Genomic DNA, 19579 nt, shown 5'->3' with positions numbered 1-19579 from the left:
TGCCAGCTTCTCATTAACAAAGAAATCTGCCTTCTATTCCATGGGGTTTTGTTTTGCCTGATTAAAGATATTGTTAAAGGCTCCACAAATATTTTTTGTACCCACATGGATTCCTTATTGAATCTAGCTGTCTTCACTTCCTGTCTTAGTACAACTTACTTGTTAAATTGTTGCCTCACCACACCCCTGAAGTGGCTGCCTCTAAGTGGTTGGTGAAATTATTAATATTTATTTAGTAAAGCTCTTTGAAGATGATACATGACATAAATATCAGCTAACAGCATTATGCTTCCAAAAAACAACACAGCTTTTGTAAGATTAAAAGCCTGTTACCCCATTAGATTTCTTGAAATTTGTTAAAACCAAATAACCTAACCTTCCCTTTGCAGTTTATCCCTCTTATCTCTTCACAGTTTTTAATAGTCAGTATTTCCCATCTGATTACTGCTAATCACGTTGTTATACTGCTTTTACAGCCTTGAGGTTTATTACAAAGCTTCTCTATTACTCCAGATAGGCACGAAACAGTAGCAAGTAGGGAGCAATATACATTTTCCAAAGATCAGAACCATTATTTAATGTTTTTGTAAATATTTACTTTAGAAGCAGGCTAAACGTTACTTAAGATTCGTTCTAAACTGCTGTGTTTAAAGGAAAAAAAAATCACAAGGACATATGGAACTCATCTGAAGGAGAAAAAAAAAGTTACAATTACACAAAAGAATTAATTTCCCTTGCTGTTACCAAAGCGTTGTATCCATAAAAGTTTGTGGCATGCTTTTGTATCTTAGGTGGAACATTGTGATACATATCATGTGGTTTGTGGTCTCCTCTTCCTCCTGCCTGAAGCTCTGGCTGCAGTTTCCCCAACCTGACTGTCCCACCAAGTCGGTACACACCCGCATCACGCTCCCACTGGGATTTCTGTTCCTGTTCTGCTCTTTTTTTTTCCCCCTTCTTCTTCTTAGTCATCTTACCCACAAGCAGCATAAATCAAGGCGAGGCTGTGTTTTCACAGCTAGGCAGCTCTTGCAACATAAGGGCTGAGTTCAGGGAAACGACTGGAAAACTTGCTATACCCACACACGCACACCTGCCTTTTGGCTAATGGAAGATGAGCGCAGTGCCAAAGATGTTTGTTTATTCTTGCCCTGGGTGCTTTGATATGTATGCCATCGATGAGGGTAATCACCCTACCTCACAACACGGCACCCATGAATGAATAGGGCCTCATATTGCCTTACAGACCTCCCAGGTGTCTTCTTCAGCGTGTGAGAGGTTGGGTCATGTCACTGGAGGTGTCCCTACCAGCTTTCTGACAAGGCCCCTCTGTTCTTTCACTGCTTTGGAAGGAAGCAGAAAGAGGGTGGACGAAGTCAAAGCCATTCAGTCACGCAAGTGCAGCCATGTCACTTTGGAAGTGTCACTTGCTGAACACAAGGACACAGTTTAGTCTGGCTGTGAACAACTGCAGTGGTCCCCCATGCTACAGTGTCACAACAGAATCAAGTCTATAGCTTTTAAGTGGTTTGTGGCAGCTTAGAGAAAAAAAGAACAGCATACTGTGTTGTGACTGGAATTAGCCCTTGTGGTATCACATCTGCTGGGACACGGGCTGCACAACCCTTCCTGCTCTGGGCTTCAAATCAGGTGGGGGCAGAGCCACCTGTGGTGACGGTCCAGCACCCTGCACGCTTGTGGGTGAGCTGGGAGCAAGTGCTGAGGCACGTTTGGGAGAAAGGTGGGGCTGCTCGAGAGAGAGAGAGGTGGCGTGGGCACGTGCAGCCAGGCCCTGCCCTCCCCGTCCTTGCAGGGTTGTGTTGTCACAGTGGCAACTGGCAGTGCCGGGGCGGCAAGTTGAGAGGAACCGGTATCGCGTCCCCCAAGGGCAGATGGGGCAGGGAAAGTATGTGAAAGACCGCTGCCTACAAAGCAGCACACACCTTCCTGCTGCCACCCTGTGTCTCAACAGCACGGGGCCATGGATGACTCCAGGCCACCAGCACCCAGTGTGGACATGACTTGGTTGCTTCACAGGACCACCCTGTGCCACAGTGATGGGACACCTTGTGGGCTAAAAAACCTTCTGCCTCTTTGTGTTCCTCCATCTCTTTCCCGCATCTGAACCTTATTCCCCAGGACAAAACCAGAACATTAAGGATTTCTTTGCAGGAACTAGAAACACCATGAAGAAAACGAATCCCCTGCTCCTTCGCATGACTTTTACCTGTCTGGAAGATCTGGGAGGAGAAGAGAGAGAAGAGGATGAGAGTCTCCACTTACAAAGGAGCCGCTGGTCCTGACACCGCACTCAGAATGCTCTCTGGCCTGTGGAGGCCAGGAGCAGAGTCCATGGGATGCACAGACAGTGGTCTGAAAGTCCCTTCAGCAGCCCTTGTAGCTGCATTTGTTCATCACTAACCACAGCGAGTGGTGTCCCTCCCAGTCCTCACAGGGCCGTCGGGAAGCCATGTTTACAGCCAGCTAGGCCCGAGTCTGCCGCCATCTTTGGCAAAACCCCTGCTGGCTCCACTCGATTTTGCCAGAGCAAGTACCTTGCCTCACAGTAGTACTTCATCAAGAAATCTTTGGTAGCTTTGATTCTTCTCAATACAGTGAAGAACTTCACAATTTTTGAAAGAGTTCGCAGTTGTGGAGGTGGTGGGAAGGTCGGGATCCAGATCTGCTCTGCTGCCCGTACTGCACACAGCAGGGCTGGAGGGTGTCCCGTGGGGAGAAGGGCTATGTCCAGCACCCCGACCCCCAGGCATTGTCAGCCTGTCCTCTGCTCCGAAACCCCGCAACTTTAACAGAGATGGACACTCGGGAGGAGGCTTGAGTTGCAGCTGCTGGAGTCGAGCCCCTCCTGCAACAAGCCCCAGAGAAAGTTCCAGACCCTTGGGGATCCCAGCTGTGCTCCTGTCAGCATGTACCAACCCAGGTCGTGTTGGAGAAGGTGCTTTCTCCTGAGGCTTTTCTGTCCAAGTGGAAGCTGGACAGCCAACGGCGCGAGTGGGACAGATGCACATTTTGAAAATGCAGAGAGGTTTCCTTCCCACCCTCCAGTGAGGCGGGGGACCCCGCTGGGCCGGCCATATGGGCGAGGACAGCTGAGGCGCAGGGTGTGGTGCTGCCAGCCCTTGACCTGCCCTCCACCCCAGCGAGGCCTCGCTGCCTCTGGTTTCGAGCGGCGGGGGGAAGGCAGCGAGGACATGTCGCCTCATGCCAGGGAGCCGAGCGGGGTCAGAGGAGCCGGCGGAGGGCTGAGGCGGGGCGCCTCGGGGCATCCCCCCGGGAGCCGGCTGCTCTCAGTTCCTTCCCGGGACAAGCCGTGTCTGAGCGGTTCTGTGACATTTGTTGAGTGCGGGAACGTCGGAAATTTTCGATTTTTCTGCTTTCAGTATTTGACGGAACCGCCACACAGGTGCCGCCCGGCGGAGGGGCGGCGGGCGAGGCGGGAACACCGCCGCCCCTCAGCCGCGGCCGGCGCGCGGCTGCGCTGGGCCGCCATCGCCCCCTGGCGGCGGCGGCGGCCCCGTGGCGGCGGCGGCGGCGGCGGGAGGCGCGCGGGCGGGCCGGGGCGGCTGCGCGAAACTTTGCGCCGGAGCCCGAGTTCGGCCTCCCCGGTGCGGTGTGCGCCGCCGGCCCGCCCAGCAGCGCCCGCCCTTCCCGGGGCGCCGCGGGAGCTCCTCTGCTCCGCTGAATTTAGAAAAGAAAAAAAAATATATATATATATTTTTTTACTTTTTTATTTTCTGGCTATTTCTCCCCGCCCGAACCCGCAACGGCCTCCCGAACCGGCGGGGCGGGAAGGGAGCTTCTCCGGTCTGCAAAATCAAAGCATGGCGGAGGCTGGCGATGAGAACCGTCCTCCCCAAAGCATCCAGCGCCTCTGACAAGTCCGGAGCCAGAGGGGGTGGGGGTGGGAGAGGGCGGGAGGGGGGAGAGCATGGGAGGGAGGGGGCGGCCAGTCCTTCCCCCTGCACTTGTCAGATGCAGATGGGACTGGCAAAGTTTGTTTGAATAAAAAAAAAAAAAAGCCAAAAAAAAAAAAAAAAAAAAGGGGGAAGAGCAGGAGGAGGGGGAGGGAAAAAAAAAAAAAAGATCCTAGAAATCCAAAAAGGCTCATCTGGGAAGGAGAGAGAGGAGAGCGAGAGGAAGCGGGATGCAACTCAACCTGACGCTGATCTGCTTCGTCTTCGGGGGGTTCCTGCCCGACGCCGCGGCCCGGCGGGAGCCGATGGACACGGGGCAGTGCGACCTGCCCCGCTCGGTGAGCCGGGCCGGGCCGGGCCGGGCCGGGGGGGCGCGGCCGCTCGGGGATGCGGGAGCCGCCGGGGCGCGGAGGTTGTGGGTGGGGGGGGTGGGGGGGGGGCGGTGGAGAGGGCGGAGGGTGTGCGGGGAGAGGGACCCCTTCTCCGTGCGTGAGCGCGCGGCGCAGGCGGGCGCGCGTGGCCCCGCAGGTGTGGCGCTGCCCCGCGTGTCTCCCGCCGCCGGGGGTGCGGTGCGCGCGCGCCCGGGGCGGAGCGGGCCCCTGGGCCGGGTGCGGGTCCGGAGGGATGCGGCGGCTGCGTGGGGGGGGAGCGGGGGTCACCGCGGGACCCTGCCCTGCGTGGGGCTCCCTCACGCCCGTGGGCTTGGCTCGCTGCGAGCCTGGCAAGAGGTGCTGGGAGATGGGGGAGAGGGACCCCCCGAGGGCGGTGTTACCCCGCGGGCTGTCTCTTGCCCCTCTGCCCCTCTGCCACTGACCAGTCTCCGCTGTCCTTCCCCCAGCAAGGAGAGCTCAACTCCTTCCTCTGGACCATCCGCCGCGACCCCCCTGCCTATCTCTTCGGCACCATCCACGTGCCCTATACGCGGGTGTGGGACTTCATCCCTGACAACTCCAAAGCCGCCTTCCACGCCAGCTCCAGTGTCTACTTCGAGCTGGACCTCACCGACCCCTACACCATCTCTGGGCTGGCCAGCTGCCAGATGCTGCCCCACGGGGAGAACCTGCAGGACGTCCTGCCCCGCGAGCTGTACCGCCGCCTCAAACGCCACCTGGACTACATCAAACTGATGCTGCCCCACTGGATGACCCCGGACCAGCGGGGCAAAGGGCTCTACGCCGACTACCTCTTCAACGCCATCGCCGGCAACTGGGAGCGCAAGAGGCCCGTCTGGGTGATGCTTATGGTGAACTCCTTGACGGAGACCGACATCCGCTCTAGAGGGGTGCCGGTGCTCGATCTCTACCTCGCCCAGGAGGCCGAGAGAATGAAGAAGACGACGGGTGCAGTGGAGAGGGTGGAGGAGCAGTGTCATCCTCTGAACGGGCTCAACTTCTCCCAGGTAAGGAGCCTCCTGGGCCTCGTGGGGTATCCCAGGAGATGGAGGCCATTCTCACGTTTTGGTCGGTTTTACAGGGGCGAACCCCAAGCCTGTTGCAGTGGCATGGGTCACTCACAGGTTCCAGCGGCCTTTGCGTCAGGCTGTCTGTTCTCCGTCACGCCGATCCATGCTGCCTGCAAAAAACCTGTGACATGTACAGCGAGTGCTGCGTGTTTATCATGTGTATGGTTTATTTGAGAGGCAAATGTCCAGGGTGTAAATGTTTGTGTCCGCTAGCTTGCCAGTTGTGAGGGAAACTTACACGCCTCCCGTCCTATCCTGGAGCTGAGTAAAAAAGTGCTTTTTTTGGTTGCTTGTTTTTAAGTAAAGCAGCTCTGTGGTACTTGTCAGGAAGAGGATGAAGCATGAACAATGAAAAAAGAAACTTCAACATTGTTCAAATAGGTTTAAGTACGTGCAAGCTGTCGGTCAGCTTTTCAGTAGTCACTCCAGGTCAAAACAAACTGGCTCTTGTTGCCCTCCTGTACTGGGGGAAATTAAGTGTTCAATCTGCATGGATTTTTTTCATTTTAGAACAGGTAAAGTTCAGCAAAAAGAAAAGGATGTAGATTAAGAAACAAAAGTTATTGGTGTAACTGGACTCCAGAATTCTTTCAGTGGATTTAGCTTTAAACAACCAAATACTAAGCCATGCAATCTATTCAATTTCAGTGGATTAGACAGGAACACAGTCACAGCTATTGACTTTGCTGTGTGAAACTGTTTATATGAAATCAGATTTACTAGAAATTCAGGAAATGAATGTGTGTGGAAGAAAACAAATAATCCAGGGGAAATTTAAGATGGTGTCAGTTACTGCTATATTTCGTTTTTAACCTGCTTTTGGTCATTAGTTTTGGATCAGCCTATTTCCAGCTTTATCTTACTGTCCTAGTTTAGGCAAAAAAATTCTTGGTGATGTGAGAATCAGGATTAAAGGACTGATCTTTAGTGTGATTAAAATGTCCTTAGAGTGCCTTCACCCCCTTCTCCCCTGAAGTCTAGTGGGAATTGTTTTAAGGGGAAAAAGTCTGGCTTTCACTAACATTTGGTTCGTCCAATATTTCAACTAGACGTCTAAGTCTGCTTACAGCCTTCAGAGAAGAAGACTGGTTGCACAGGCTTTTGGAGGGATTTTCTTGTTTATCAACAAAAATAATTAAAAGAAAGCCCATCAAGACCTTTGCATTAATTAGCACACACGCAAAACAAGGAATTCGTTTTACCCTGTTCAGTTTGAAAGGTTTAAGTGCCTATCCTCTCTGTGAACCCCTTCTTTAGGGCGAGGTAAAAATAATTAACCATTCCAGACATCCAATAGTATTTGGTTGTATTAGGTCAAAAATGGCAGTTAGCACCAAGCACATGAAAGCACTTGGTCAAAAATGTACCACTTGGAACCCTTTAAAATGTGAATCATGTTACATTTTTTTCTTTTTAAAGAGGGAGAGCGACAGAGAAAGGAAGAGTATACAAAACACACTGCTGCTCTTACTACAGTTCAGTTTTTCTCTCATTCCCTAAATTTTAAATAGAAACAAAATTTTCCTCTTAGTTTTGCTACAATAACAATCTAAAAAAGAACAGCAAAGGTATTACTGTTATTGGCAAGTGAAGGACAATCACTTATGCAAAATGTTTGTGCTGATTAAAAAATACATTATGTTTTGATTATTCAGAGAATTGATGTTGCTGCTGAAATAGATCAGTGTTCAGGAGGATTTTTCCTAGTCTGGAGCTTTTTCTGGGAACAATGCCACCAGAACAACATGAGACAAAATTAAACAAAACAAACCAGATATTTATTTTCTTGCTTCCTCTAGATTTCATGCATCCTGACACCTGGCTAGTTGTTTAACAATAGTAATTTGTAATGTTATCACACCGTCTGGCAGTCCTACCGCTTGGTGTATTCCTGTGCTAATTTACTGGAGTGGATTGCTATTGCTGGGTTTCGCCTCCCAATTTCAGGTCTTGGAGCCTTCCTTAAGCGACACGTAATTAAAATGCACTAGAATAGAAATCAGAAATTGAGCAGCTTTTGTCTTGTAGGGTGTTTGCACAGTTTGATGGGAACATCTGTGATAAATTACAGTCCCAAATCTGCTAAGGGCATCAGCAGTTTTTACCTGTTTTCAGCATTACTGTTATGGGAATACTGCACATAATTTCACGTTTTAAAATTGTGCCTTGCTGAATCATGTCAATGCTTTTGTTTCCCCCCTCCCCAAAGTCCAGTATTTTCTCCCAAAGCAAATTAAAAAAGAAAAAGAGCTTTTTTTTTTCACTTCTTCCTCTCAAAGGCAGCTTTGTGCTACTGCAAATATTTAATCTGACTACATGCACCAAATCTGTTAATCTGATACCACGAGGAGGAGGAAATCTAGGAGTGGTCCTGGTGTGGTACTTGGTTTTGATCTGCTCCGAAAGAAAACGGATACACTTGCATTTTTGACCAGGAATGATCTTTGAATTGTTTTGTGCGTTGCTTTGAAATGTTGATTGTCTTAGCCGGATGAAAAGATTAAGGTGGCTCATATAATTAGCTGCTTCCTGGAGAGCCAGCTCTGGCAGGTACAGCACGGCGCATTGTTTTCTGTTGTAAACCCAGAAAGTTTGTAGGGTGATGCTCCGTGTTTTGCTCTGCTCTCCCAAACTGGTACTGCTCTGATCGCCCTGCTTTCCCGCTGACCGGCTGCTCTCCTGCACGGCTTGCGGAGGGAGCATCCTCGCTCCCCCTGGGACTCTGGCAGCTGCTGTTCACGCAAATTCCAGGCCCCAGTATTGTATAGCTGGTGGCAAGGTGTCGGAATCACAGCAAAAGCCTGGGTTGGGAGCCTGGCAATGGGAAATTCAGATCAGGTTTGGCTCAGGTTGAAATTTCACCGCTCCTCGGTATATGAAGTTTCAGGGTTTTCACTGAAGGTGGGACAGAAGGAGCTGAGAGATGCTCAAAGAAGAGGAAGGAGACAACTTTTCTGTCTGACAGCATGAGTGTTTACTTACAGAGTGGCCAGAAAAGTGCAAAGTCAAGTGGGCCAGGAGTGAGAAGAGCTGGTGAGGGGTGGATGGTGTTCAGGGCCTTCTCTTGCTGGGATCCCAGCAGAGGCACTGCAGCCAGCGCCATGACAGCCGTGAGGACTTGTCCGTGAGGGCCAGCTCAGGAAGGGGTTAAGCTTTCCCCTCCTCTTTGGGACCCTCATGCAGGTCTGAGGTGGAAAGAGGCTCTCCCCAAGCTGACATATACTGTTGCTGGAGCGAGGAGGATGGTGACAATGACTCCTACAGCTGCCCAGGTCTGTCTGTGTCCACCCTGATTGCCCAGGGCTGTGGTAGGACCCCCACTCAGCACCCTCGGGTGGCATCGTGTGCCCACTAAAGGCCTATGTGGTCAGCAAGGGGAAAGCCTTACTCCTGTGCCCCTGCCCTGGGGAGATGGATGGTCGCTCTCACTCATGTTTGGTCCTCTCAGCAGGATTCCCAGACCAAGACAGTGTTGATATCCCTTACTCCAAGTTAGAAATAAAATACCTCTCCCACTCCATCTTGAGCTCACTCTCTTCAGGGATAACCTGCATTCAGCCCCTGCTCAATGCCCTGAATCCCAAAGCTCGTGAAGGGAATTTTGTGTTGGGGCTGGACTCCACCCTGACCTGTCGTTGGGAGAAGCAATCAGGCCAGAGAGAAGCCACCAGCACCTCCTTTTTTCTCTCTCTGCTGCTCCCGGCTTGCGAAGCCCTGACTCCGGTCTTCTCCGGCCTGTATCATTTCCAACTGCAGGGGGAGATGTTAAATATCAAACCGGTGTTGATTGGATCAGAGACGGCCTCAGAGAAAGAAACCTTAGACCGTGCCAGATTAAACTTCACACTTCACCATTCTTTCCCTTTCATTTCTTTGCCGCCTCATTCTCTGCACAAATAAACCTCGTCTCCCTCCTTCCTACCAATGAGACAGCATTCAAGGGGCAGGAATGACTTTGTTAACAAAATCAGTCTTCATTTCCCAGGTCCTGCTGTTCCATCAAACCCTGGGACATGGCAGCTTTGATTACTCTAGTGATAGGATTAGAGGGGGAACAAGTGCTGTTTAATAAAAGGCCGATGGGTGGTCCATCACGTTTGGTCACTGACAGATCTGCAGTCTTGGAGCTGGACCTTCGGTGGCGAAACAGCATGACACAGTAATATAGAGGCAAGGCCATGGTCTGGACTTGCTATTCCATCTCCCCTGTCCCCTTGAAAAATTAAACATTCGTGTGATCACAAAGCTGGGATTCTCGGAGCTGACAGGGACCAGTGTAGCTGCCTTCAAGGGAAATTTGCCTGTTTATACTAATGGAAGATCCTGGCTCAACGTTTTCCAAACTGGATTAAAGGGCTCAGTTTCAGAGTTAGTTGACTTTTGACAGTCTATATCATTTATTTGAGAGAGTATTACTGAGTTTAAATTTTTTTTAATAGGAAAAGTGGTTTTAGCCTAGTAGAAATTGTCCCTTTTTGCTTTTAAAAAACTTAAGGCTTTATGAAAAAGTCATCAAAAATAACTTTGTATCATCTGTTTTTATTGCTGAATATTGTTGAAAGAAATGTTGTTAAAGGGTTGGTTATACATAGTTATACATTGTGGGCATAGTTTTCAGCTTGCTGGCTTTAATTAAAATATCACCCCCTTCAGCCCCCACACTGCAGGGTAAAAAAAATTCCTGCAGTAAAATTAAACTTGGGGTAGAAATTCATACAGCAGGAACAGAAGTCCTTCCATTTAACTCCCTTTGAATACTAGTGGAGCCACTTTACGCCTTTACAGGGGGAACTGTTGAGGGTGAAACTCCGCAGGTATTAAAGGTACAGGAGTCACAGTAACACCTGAAAGGAGCAGCAGCTGACGTTTTATGACTGTAGCTGACTGCGTGGCTCTTTACAGCCAGTTACTGTGTGCTTCTTCACCACGGCCCCCTGGAAAAGCCCACCCTGGCATTTGATGCCTATTAAGAAGAAAGCCAGTCAGTTAATGATGGCTCGAGGGGCAGCTGGCACTGTATCTAATGTATTTATTGTGTATATAACTGCAGTAGGTGTTTGTAGAACAGGTTAGATGCAAGTCCTTCCATTCCCTCTGATCCTTCACACCTCCCTTGGTAAGATTCAAGCCCAGGACAGGTGTACCTGCCTCCCGTGAGCAGATCTGAAAAGCACTCTGCTGCTTGATTTGTTTGCAAAATTATGGGTGCTGCTTGTGATTGTTTTTAGGCAGGAATTGCATCTTTATAAGGTGAGCTTTGAATGGAACAAATCCCCAGAAAACTGGCAAACAACCCTGGCACTCAAGAGAGTCCCTACTGTACTTGAGGCAGCTGAACGTCACCAGTGTATAGAAGTCAACGAGTCATATTGTGCCATTTTTTCCTCTGTGTGTGGCGAGAGGTGAGTTGAGGTCACAGCACGGTCTCTTTGGCTCCGGCAATGCCTGGTCCCGGCAGCAGGGAGCCCTGGTACCACTGCAGTGTGAAAGGCGCCGGGAGCACCTACACGCTTTGCTCCCTGGAGGAGATTCACTCCCCGAGCTCTGCTCTGGGGAAGGGGATCAGAAGAGGGACAGATGACCCAAATCCATCCCTGTACTTAGGCAATAACGCTGCTTTCAAATCCTGTGGGATTACCCCTGGAGCTGTTTGCCACCTCTGAGCTGCTCACCCAGTAAGTGCAAAATACCCCCTCTTCAGTAAATATTTCCACAGCGATGATTTTCTCTCTGTTTGTTGTCTGCTGTCAGTTTCTGATGCTGTTGCAACAGCAGTCAGCATCCTGCCCGGGGCCCAGAGTGCTTTGCTTATAAACAGAACGAACCATTGACCTTGAAAACCTCAACTTCAAGTACAGTGCAACCTACAGTCCTCAGAAAGTCTTTAACAGCCTCCCCTCAGCTCCCTGGTGAGTAGCAATCTGCGTTATAAAGCCAGCCCACATCATTCAGGCTAGTCAGAGGTTCCTGTATTGAAAAGGCCAAAAATGATCTTAAGCAAGGGCACTCATTCACCTTGCACTCCTGCGGAGACGGAGATCGGTGGCAGGGCTCCTGGCGAAGCATATTTGGGAAGTTCAGAGAGGCATATTGTAAAAGAACAGCTTTCCCCTGTGCTAGGCTTTACACTGCAAACCCTTATTAATCTCTTCACTGCCATTAGGAGTTGATGAGACAGGTAAAAGGCAGAAGAAATCACAGAGTTATTGCTTGAGCCACATGAAATTGGTGTGATTTCTTTCATCTTTTGGTCCTGTTGGAGGGTTTCCCGGCGTGCTTGGATGAGGGACTGTAAAATGACTTCCCCAGAGCACAATGTTTGGGATAACAGAAAAATGAAGGTTTTCAGCAACAACTAGTGTTTTGGGAACTTCATTTTTTAAACCTTCAGGAGTCAGCATTGGAAGAGCCCTGTTTTTTAGGGAAACATACCTGCCTCATGTCCACACACTTTCCCAAATCCCTCTTTCACACTGACAAGCAATTCAGATCCTAGATGCAACTAGCCTTAAATTCCACAGAAAGCACTGTGGGTTGATCACAAAACTTCACTATCTTTCTGAACCTCTCAAATTATTTATAGGTTGCAGTCACTAAGACATTTTTCTGAACATTGTACCAATTTGTGAACCTAATATTATTTCTGTAGCCCATAAAGGATTATGGTTTCCAGCTTGCTTGAGACACCAGAAGTTAAACTGGTGCCTGCAGAGCTTAAAACTGCAGATATCAGTGTTTGAACTTAATATCCCAGTTCTTGGGCTGGAAATGGAACAAGGCTATACGCTCTGCAGAGCGGGAACGGACATGCAACTAAAATGCACGACTGGTTGTATCTGTCACAACAGCTAGTAGTTACGGCATCTTGTTCATCTCCATGGGTTTGCGTTTTCTGGTGTTCAAGAGAACAATATAGCTGCCTTGTGTTATTTTTATTGCTTATTGGATCTAGTTGTCATTTAAATGCACAGAAAATTAGAAGTGACATGGTTAATACCTGTGTCAGAAGCTCAAGCAGGAATTAGCACAGATGGCTGCTGCTTTTATCACTAGTTACTCCAACAGCAACCGTCACCATTTGAGTTTCCAATTTTCAGAGCTTCTGCTGCAAGTCATTTCAGGACTTCTAGCACAATATAAATGAAAGTTGCTAAAAACTGTAAATTAAAACCATGTGTTCAGCATTTTGGGATGGATGTTGTATGACTTGAGGAGGCTCATTAGCAAAAGTATTTTTAGTTTGAATGAGATCAAAGACCCTAGATTTTCCACTCTGAGGGTCATTTAACATAGGCCTAGACACCCCATTTCTCATCATACATAGACTCCCATAGGCCTGTTATGCCTGAAGAAATCATCATCCCTGAAATATTGTAAGTAGATTTATTATCAGTGGACCACTGCTGATCACCTCTGTCCAGTTACTGCAACAACACATTGAAGAGTCTTGCAGATGTCAAAAGGGAGTTTTATTACTGACTTCTTCAAAATCAGATTGCAGCCCATGCCAGTGGGTCGCTGTGATAGATGTGAAAGACCATTGGTATGTATGAATCAAATCCTCTATGTGGTACTCATTCCAGAGTGTCCCTTGAAGCCAGGGATAACACTGAACCATTCCCAGAAACTCCTATTGGCAAATAGAGAAAGGATTGTAAAAAAAGAAAAAGTGTTCTGATTTCTTAGGCTCAGTTAATGTGGAATTTACGAAACCTTTCAAATGAATTCCAGTCCAGAGGTTCTTCGTGCTTGGGTGTCCCTGCAAAATCACAGAGTTCATTGAGATGGGCATGGAGAAAAGCTGGCAATTCAGTCACAGCCAACACGCTAGCTGTAACAACAAGTAACTAAATGCTTTGTGTTTTCCCCAGATTGCATCAAACTTGCTTCTTCTACCTTAACCCTCGTACTGGGGCACCCGTTGCGAGACACAGATATCCCCAGTACAGAAAACAGAGAAGAAGCTGCCTTCATAGAGCAGTGAGATTCATCAGGCTCCCTTTGCGAGCCAGGGCATGAGAAAAAGGAAACAAATCTTCAAGTTATTTTCAAACCTCTTTCCATTTTAATAAAAGTCAACTTATGAGGAGCACAGGGAAAATATGTCTTTAAAGTCGGAGATTCAATGTCTTGAAAGTATCCCCTCAATATTTTAGAGACTGTATTAAATCCAAGGTCTCCATTAGGCTCCCTCACTTTTGTTAACAATCACAATGAAGACTGATTATTCTCTGTACACTTTCTGCCACCACACAGATTTTGCTTTCCTTTGATTTCTTGCAGGCTTTTCCTATTACAGGTGACAGCATAATAGTGATGGGGAATATTTATTTAAATGTGAGGCAAAATGCTCACAGTATAGGAGTCTGCAGAGTCAGCAGAGAGGGAAAGGGCAAAAGGGTGATTTGAGAAACATGCCCAACTTTTTGAAGGTCTTTGTATTTCTGGCATGTGATTGATTTGCAATTATAGAAATGATCATTGAGATTAATGTTATTCCAGCAGTGAAATGTGATGGGACATATCCCAATGTGTCCCGTTGGTTCTAAAGCACTGGTAAAATCATCATAGCACTATTAATTGCAAAAGATCTAAGCCTTACACCATGTGAAGAGCTGGCCCTGGCAGACTGGGAGCCAGCTGGGATGCTAAGCTGCCGTTTGCTTTCAAGCTAAGGTAATTCTTTATTTTTGGGGTATCACAGGAGCACAACAGGTGTTAAGTATGCTAAAGGGTCTCAAAATGATTGTTTTTATAAGAGTTAACTATACAGAAAGCCCTTCTTTTTCATAATTCTTTTTTCCTGATTAATACAGGAAAAAGCTAGAAAGAACATTCTCAAAAAAGCTCATTATTTGCTTGCTGAAGAAGATAATTCACTAAGACATAGACTCGAACAAAGGCAAGTTTCTAGTACCAAGCTGTGGCCAAAACAATTCTAATATGGTCTGGCCTTCAGACAGCTGGGATGCTCTATTGGTAGACAGTTAGAAACAAACTGAAGTTCAGTTCCTTCAGCATTTCTTGTTTCCATTTGCAGAATACCAGGGAGGTATTTCCGCCCTAGTGTGAGCATCAGGCCATGAGACCAGATGATACCATCCTGAAATAATCAAGGTCTTTTGGTGGCAAGATGAAGTTCAGAGGGTCAAGGCAGCAGGCATTCGCAGACATGAAACACTGTTTGACTTTGTGGATTGGCTTGTTGCTGTACGCAGACTTGTGCTGACTAGCTTTTTACCCAGCTAATTGTGTGAGGCCAGGGAGGATTTTCTTTATTAACTCAAGTGGCTTGGCTGTGAAATGAGACATACTGTACAGTATATAATTCAAGCTCTCTTTCAAAGGCATTTTTGTTGAAGCTGGGTATCCAGAGAGACCTCAGCCTTTAACATGTATTCATCTGAAACACGCTCTAGAAACTTCATAATTCAAGGTCAGCATTTACAGTGGTTCATGTTCCAGTAATGGAATAGTGCTTGCTTTAAAAAAAATACTCTGTTTATATTTTAATGTGTAAAGGTGTGTTTTTTTCTGAGAAAGAAACTGACTGCTTTGAGCACTTGCTGGGTGTTACCTATGGCTGGATAAGCTTGTAAGGGACGTACCATGTAGAGACTTCAGCAAATTACGGCTCTGAAGTTGAAAGAAAGCATAGTTGGTGCGCTTGGTGTATATTCTCAAACCTGAAGGTATTAGTTGTTGAGAATCTCTTGTAGTAGTACTCTTTTGTGTCTTGAGAAGTACAAAGAGCTATAATCTCCCAAGAGGTGTCATATTTTGGCATATTTTGGATGGATTTTGTCATTACTGACAAAGAGATCCCAGTGGAAGATATCCCTAGGAATGCAAAACACAATCACCACAACCCACACAAGATCTCTTATCATGCTCTCTCTAAAGCTGTTGCAGATTCATTTGAATTACACTGGAAAGATTTATCTCTTATTAATGGAGCGCTCTTCATTTTTTAAAATTGAGTTGTTGTGCAACACATCAAGTAACAATGTCATAACACATCGTAAATCAGTTTGTTCACTGAAAGATTCTAGATGAGTTAATCTAACATCCTGGACACAGTTCATGAGCAGTTAATTTTAGCAGTTCTCTTTGATATATATCAGTTGAGGCAAAGCAACTCCAGCCATTACAGAGTAGAGTCAAAACTGGTTAACGGCAAAGCAAGTACAGACAAAGATTGTTCAGAGATAAAGCCTTTGGCAGATCATTCAAGGGATCTTTGCTTTATATAGAACAATTGTAGCTCTAATACCAGCAGTGCAGACACCCTGGGACAAAGAGAAAACACACACACACACCAAACCACAGAAGAAAACCACACACACCACTTGGTACGTGCATCTAATAAGAAAGTCAAGCTAAAGTTCACCAACCCTGATGTGGTTACCAAAGAACTCCATGGCAGGCAATGAGATGGGAAGAAATACTCCCAGAAAGGCATTCAGGAATTATTCCCATTGTTAGTGGGAGAAACTGAGAACATTTGATTTGAAACACAAAGTCATTCGGCAGGCTGCCAAATGCTGTTTATCTCAAGGTCATGCAACATAAATAATCCCAAGGGTTAGCTCTAAAGTGGAGGAGCAGGAGGTAGCTAAACAAAAATAGGGAAAGGGATTCCTCTCTCTTACCTGTGAATGTTTGGCATGCTACTGACAAGGTTTCAAGGCCTGGCACTCCTCACGAGTCTAGTATATGAAGGGTGAAAAAACACATCAAGAGCAGGGAGTGCAGCATCATGGAAGGGACTGCGGTTTGAGACCAAGCCACTAAGCTGTCACGCATTTTCTGCAAGAATTAGCCAGGCAGACTAATTAAAAAGCAAAAGTCAGCCAGAAAAAAATTTCCTCTTGGAAATTTAGCCTGAAAAGATTGATCTCTGTTGTACAGTAAGGACAACCAACATTTATTTACTGTTTGATTGGGTGGTCACATGCATTTTCCTGTTCTTCCAACACACCAAAGCATCAGAGCCTTTTTACATTTTTAAAGAGAAAAACAAGCTTAGCAACTGTCATGTCTAGTAATCCATCATCCCTATCAGTCAGGGGAGGAATAGGTGTGTTTTGCTGAGATCGCTTAGACCTGAGAGGATAGCTTTGAACATACCAGTGGGAGAATCCCAAAAGACTTGGCACCCATTCTTCCGTTCTGTGGGGTAAAGCTCAGCGCGGTTCCCGTTTAACGGGAATCAACAAGTATGCAGTCCTTGAACCTAGAACCCAAAACCGTATCCCTGTGGTCCTCAAAACTGGGCAAGGTGTCCTTCCCACTGGTTTATGTAGAAAGGAGTTTTGTGTAGCTAAATAATTCATTAAGGGAGAAATTAGGAAGAAAAAAAAGTTATGTCAATAATCTTCTAATTTATTTGTGATTTAGATAGATTTAAAAAGCAGGCTGAGCGGAGTTACTTGTGGTTTCATGTTGAATTCTTGATGCCATGTAAAAAGTGAGCTAGACTCACGAAGTCAGAAGGAGAGTTCCAACCTGAAAGTGTTTTGATCCAGCTTTCCCTTGCCTGGATCACTACACAGAGTCCTGTACATCTGTATGGTCTGAGCGCCGGACCTTTTGAACAGAAAGGAAGCAAGCTGGGCATCTGGATAAGGAACCTGATGGTTAATATATACATATAGGACTACTTTATATCTGTAGGACTTACAGTGTGTTGGAAACTGAGGCGTGACTTCAGAAGCTGAAATATCCCAAATGTGTTACTACATCTGGGGCTGAGATTGTGATTTATCCATCTACAAATTTCTCTTATCCCTTTCAACTTGTTTAATACTCTTAGAAAAATAAATATTTGTGTGTGGAGGGACTAGAGTCAATGAGATGGTGATGTGAAGGGGATGTCTACAGAAGGCTAGGCTGATTGCATAACTCCAGGACCTACTGTTCTTCAGGTGAGGGATTATGGACACATCTCCATCCCTTGGCGAATAGAGCAGCTCCACCCATCTTTGCACCCTATTTTAGTCCCTAATGAAACAGATTTTCGCAAACACAAATACAAATGATTTTTAAAATGGCAGAGTGCATAGAATTGCATCATTAGCAATGAACCAAAGGCTTTTGTGTTGCAACAACTTTTGTTGAGGGATTATTGTGTGGAGAATCCACCGATTTTGGCACGGGCTGGAGAACTCAGCAGTTCCACTTTGCATGTCCTGCCATAATTCAACAAGCAGACCCTGTTGCTAGACATCGCAGTAGGGCAGCCAGTTGGCTTCTCCCAACCTCCTTAGGTTTCCAGATGTCATAACAAAATGAGAGAGAGAGAATTAGCCATCTTCCATTTGTTTACGCTGGAGCTGCGAGGCAGAGACCAAGCCACAACACTGCACAGCTTTTCAAAAAGGACTTAATAGGTCTCTCTGTAAACAGATCTAAATATTTGCTCCAGTGACATTTATCGCATCACACGTCTGGCGCGAGTGTTTCGTCCTTGTTTTGCTTGCGTGTTTGGATTCTCTTATAAACATTAATGAAGTGCTTGAATACAAATGAATAATCCTCCCCTCTTCTTCCCACCCTGGAGGGGAGGGGAATGGGAGGGCATGAAGTAATAATAGTTCAACCTTCAACCCGTAATTGCTCAGTACATTTTGATGACAGCTTTCATTCTCACATGCTTTAAAAGACTTTATTTGGCGTGTACATCCCTGCAGAAGGCATTGCACCTTTCTTCAAAGGCAGCTGCAGCTGGGGCTGGGGCAGGAGGCAGTTAGCACACAGCAGTGTGTCATTTGATGTTTGATTAGTCGTAGCAAGTTGACCTGCTGCTGGGTTCCCAACAGGATGGCAGAATTGGCCCCCATCTACAAGGCTTGTAGTAGGGGATATATTTAATATCGTCTTCCCTAGGCATCTGCTTTTAGCTGTTGGCTGGACAGAATAATGGGCCTGAAACACCTCAGGTCTAACTCCATATAGCTCTTCACCTATCTCTTGCTGGAGAACTGAGGTCTTTTAATCGGTATTTTGCAATTACCTGCAACTTGAATATGACTGGAAACATCGTGTTTCTGTCTAGCCCCTTCCGTTCTCTCAATGCGTTTATGGAGGACGTGGGCTCTAGAAAGTGGGCAGCTTGGTGTGGCTTTTGATTTCCTCACTAAAGGTGTGGGCACGGGTAAGGAAGGGCTGATGAAATCGTATTTCCAGAGGATGTTACTGTGGGGGCAACCTTTAGAATATTTTTATATTGTCTAGAGTAGGGGGCCATAAAACAATTGTTAGATGCCTGTTTCCTGATCATAAGAGGGGTGAAGTTGTGAAGCATGTCAAAGCTTCGTCTCTCAACCTGCTCCAGACTCAGAAAACATTGAGTATCTCATTCCTGTGTGGGAACAGTTACAACACTACTCCTTTCTCCCTGTGCAGTTTAAAATGTCACAGTATCTTCCATGCACAATGAATTATCATGATCTCCTGCCAGGTGGGACAATGTTTTGCTGAAGACTTCCTAAGGGTCTTTAGTTTCTGCAGCTGGGCTTGTAGGAGCAGTGGTCTGGCTTGCCTGGAAGCCAATAATAAAAGAAACTCTGTATTAGCCAAGAGGGTCTCTTCAGAAATTCCCCAGACTCATGCAGCTAAGCTCTCAGTTCTTTGTTAAGAATAAAACTCTTGCACTTAAGCTGTGGAACATAGAAGAAGTAATCAATACCTAGAAAGTAATCAAAAGTAATAAAAAATAAAAAATTTCATTCTTCAGGCGATCTTTAAGAAAAACATCATCCTGTACAAGACATCTGCGGGTTTGTCTGCAATAGTAGTAAGTGCAAAGGATTTATTTCCCAATAATCAGGCTTTGGGAGGTCAAGTTTAATACCCAAGAGGAAAAAAAATGCTTGTGTTTCCTTCATCCGAGTGATTAGGTTTAAAATGGGTTAAAAATTAATAGTCTTTGGTTCAGCATGTATATGAAACCATTCAGTCTGCACATACTTGTGTGCTATTAGAAAGTGCTTGTCAACTCAATTAATTACCAAATTGCTTATTCAGTCTATACATTCCTTGCATAAATCCGTATCAACTTCGCCTCTTGTAACAGTATTTGTTTATATGAGCCGGAACTCTCAATCCTGAGCAGTCTAAAACGCCTCGCAAAAGAATTTCTTCATCTGTGCCTACAGGGACCCAGACTAATTGCTGTTGA

The 19579-nt window shown here is 46.5% G+C and overlaps 1 protein-coding gene across 1 annotated transcript in view; it reads left to right on the top strand.

Annotated features, from left to right (window-relative positions):
* The first annotated feature begins 4013 nt into the window (after positions 1 to 4013).
* Positions 4014 to 19579, top strand: part of TRABD2B (TraB domain containing 2B) — a 291275-nt gene continuing 275709 nt past the window's right edge. The window contains exons 1-2 of the mRNA XM_086754014.1: positions 4014 to 4273; positions 4774 to 5334. Coding sequence (XP_086610140.1) covers positions 4166 to 4273; positions 4774 to 5334 — 669 coding nt within the window. The 5' untranslated portion in view covers positions 4014 to 4165. The remainder of the gene's footprint in view (positions 4274 to 4773; positions 5335 to 19579) is intronic.

The sequence above is a fragment of the Chlamydotis macqueenii genome, chromosome 8, assembly GCF_036417535.1.
Source record: "Chlamydotis macqueenii isolate bChlMac1 chromosome 8, bChlMac1.mat, whole genome shotgun sequence".
NCBI classification, from domain to species: Eukaryota; Metazoa; Chordata; class Aves; order Otidiformes; family Otididae; genus Chlamydotis; species Chlamydotis macqueenii.
Note: the sequence above shows the minus strand (reverse complement) of the source record. Positions and strands in the feature narration are given on the sequence as shown.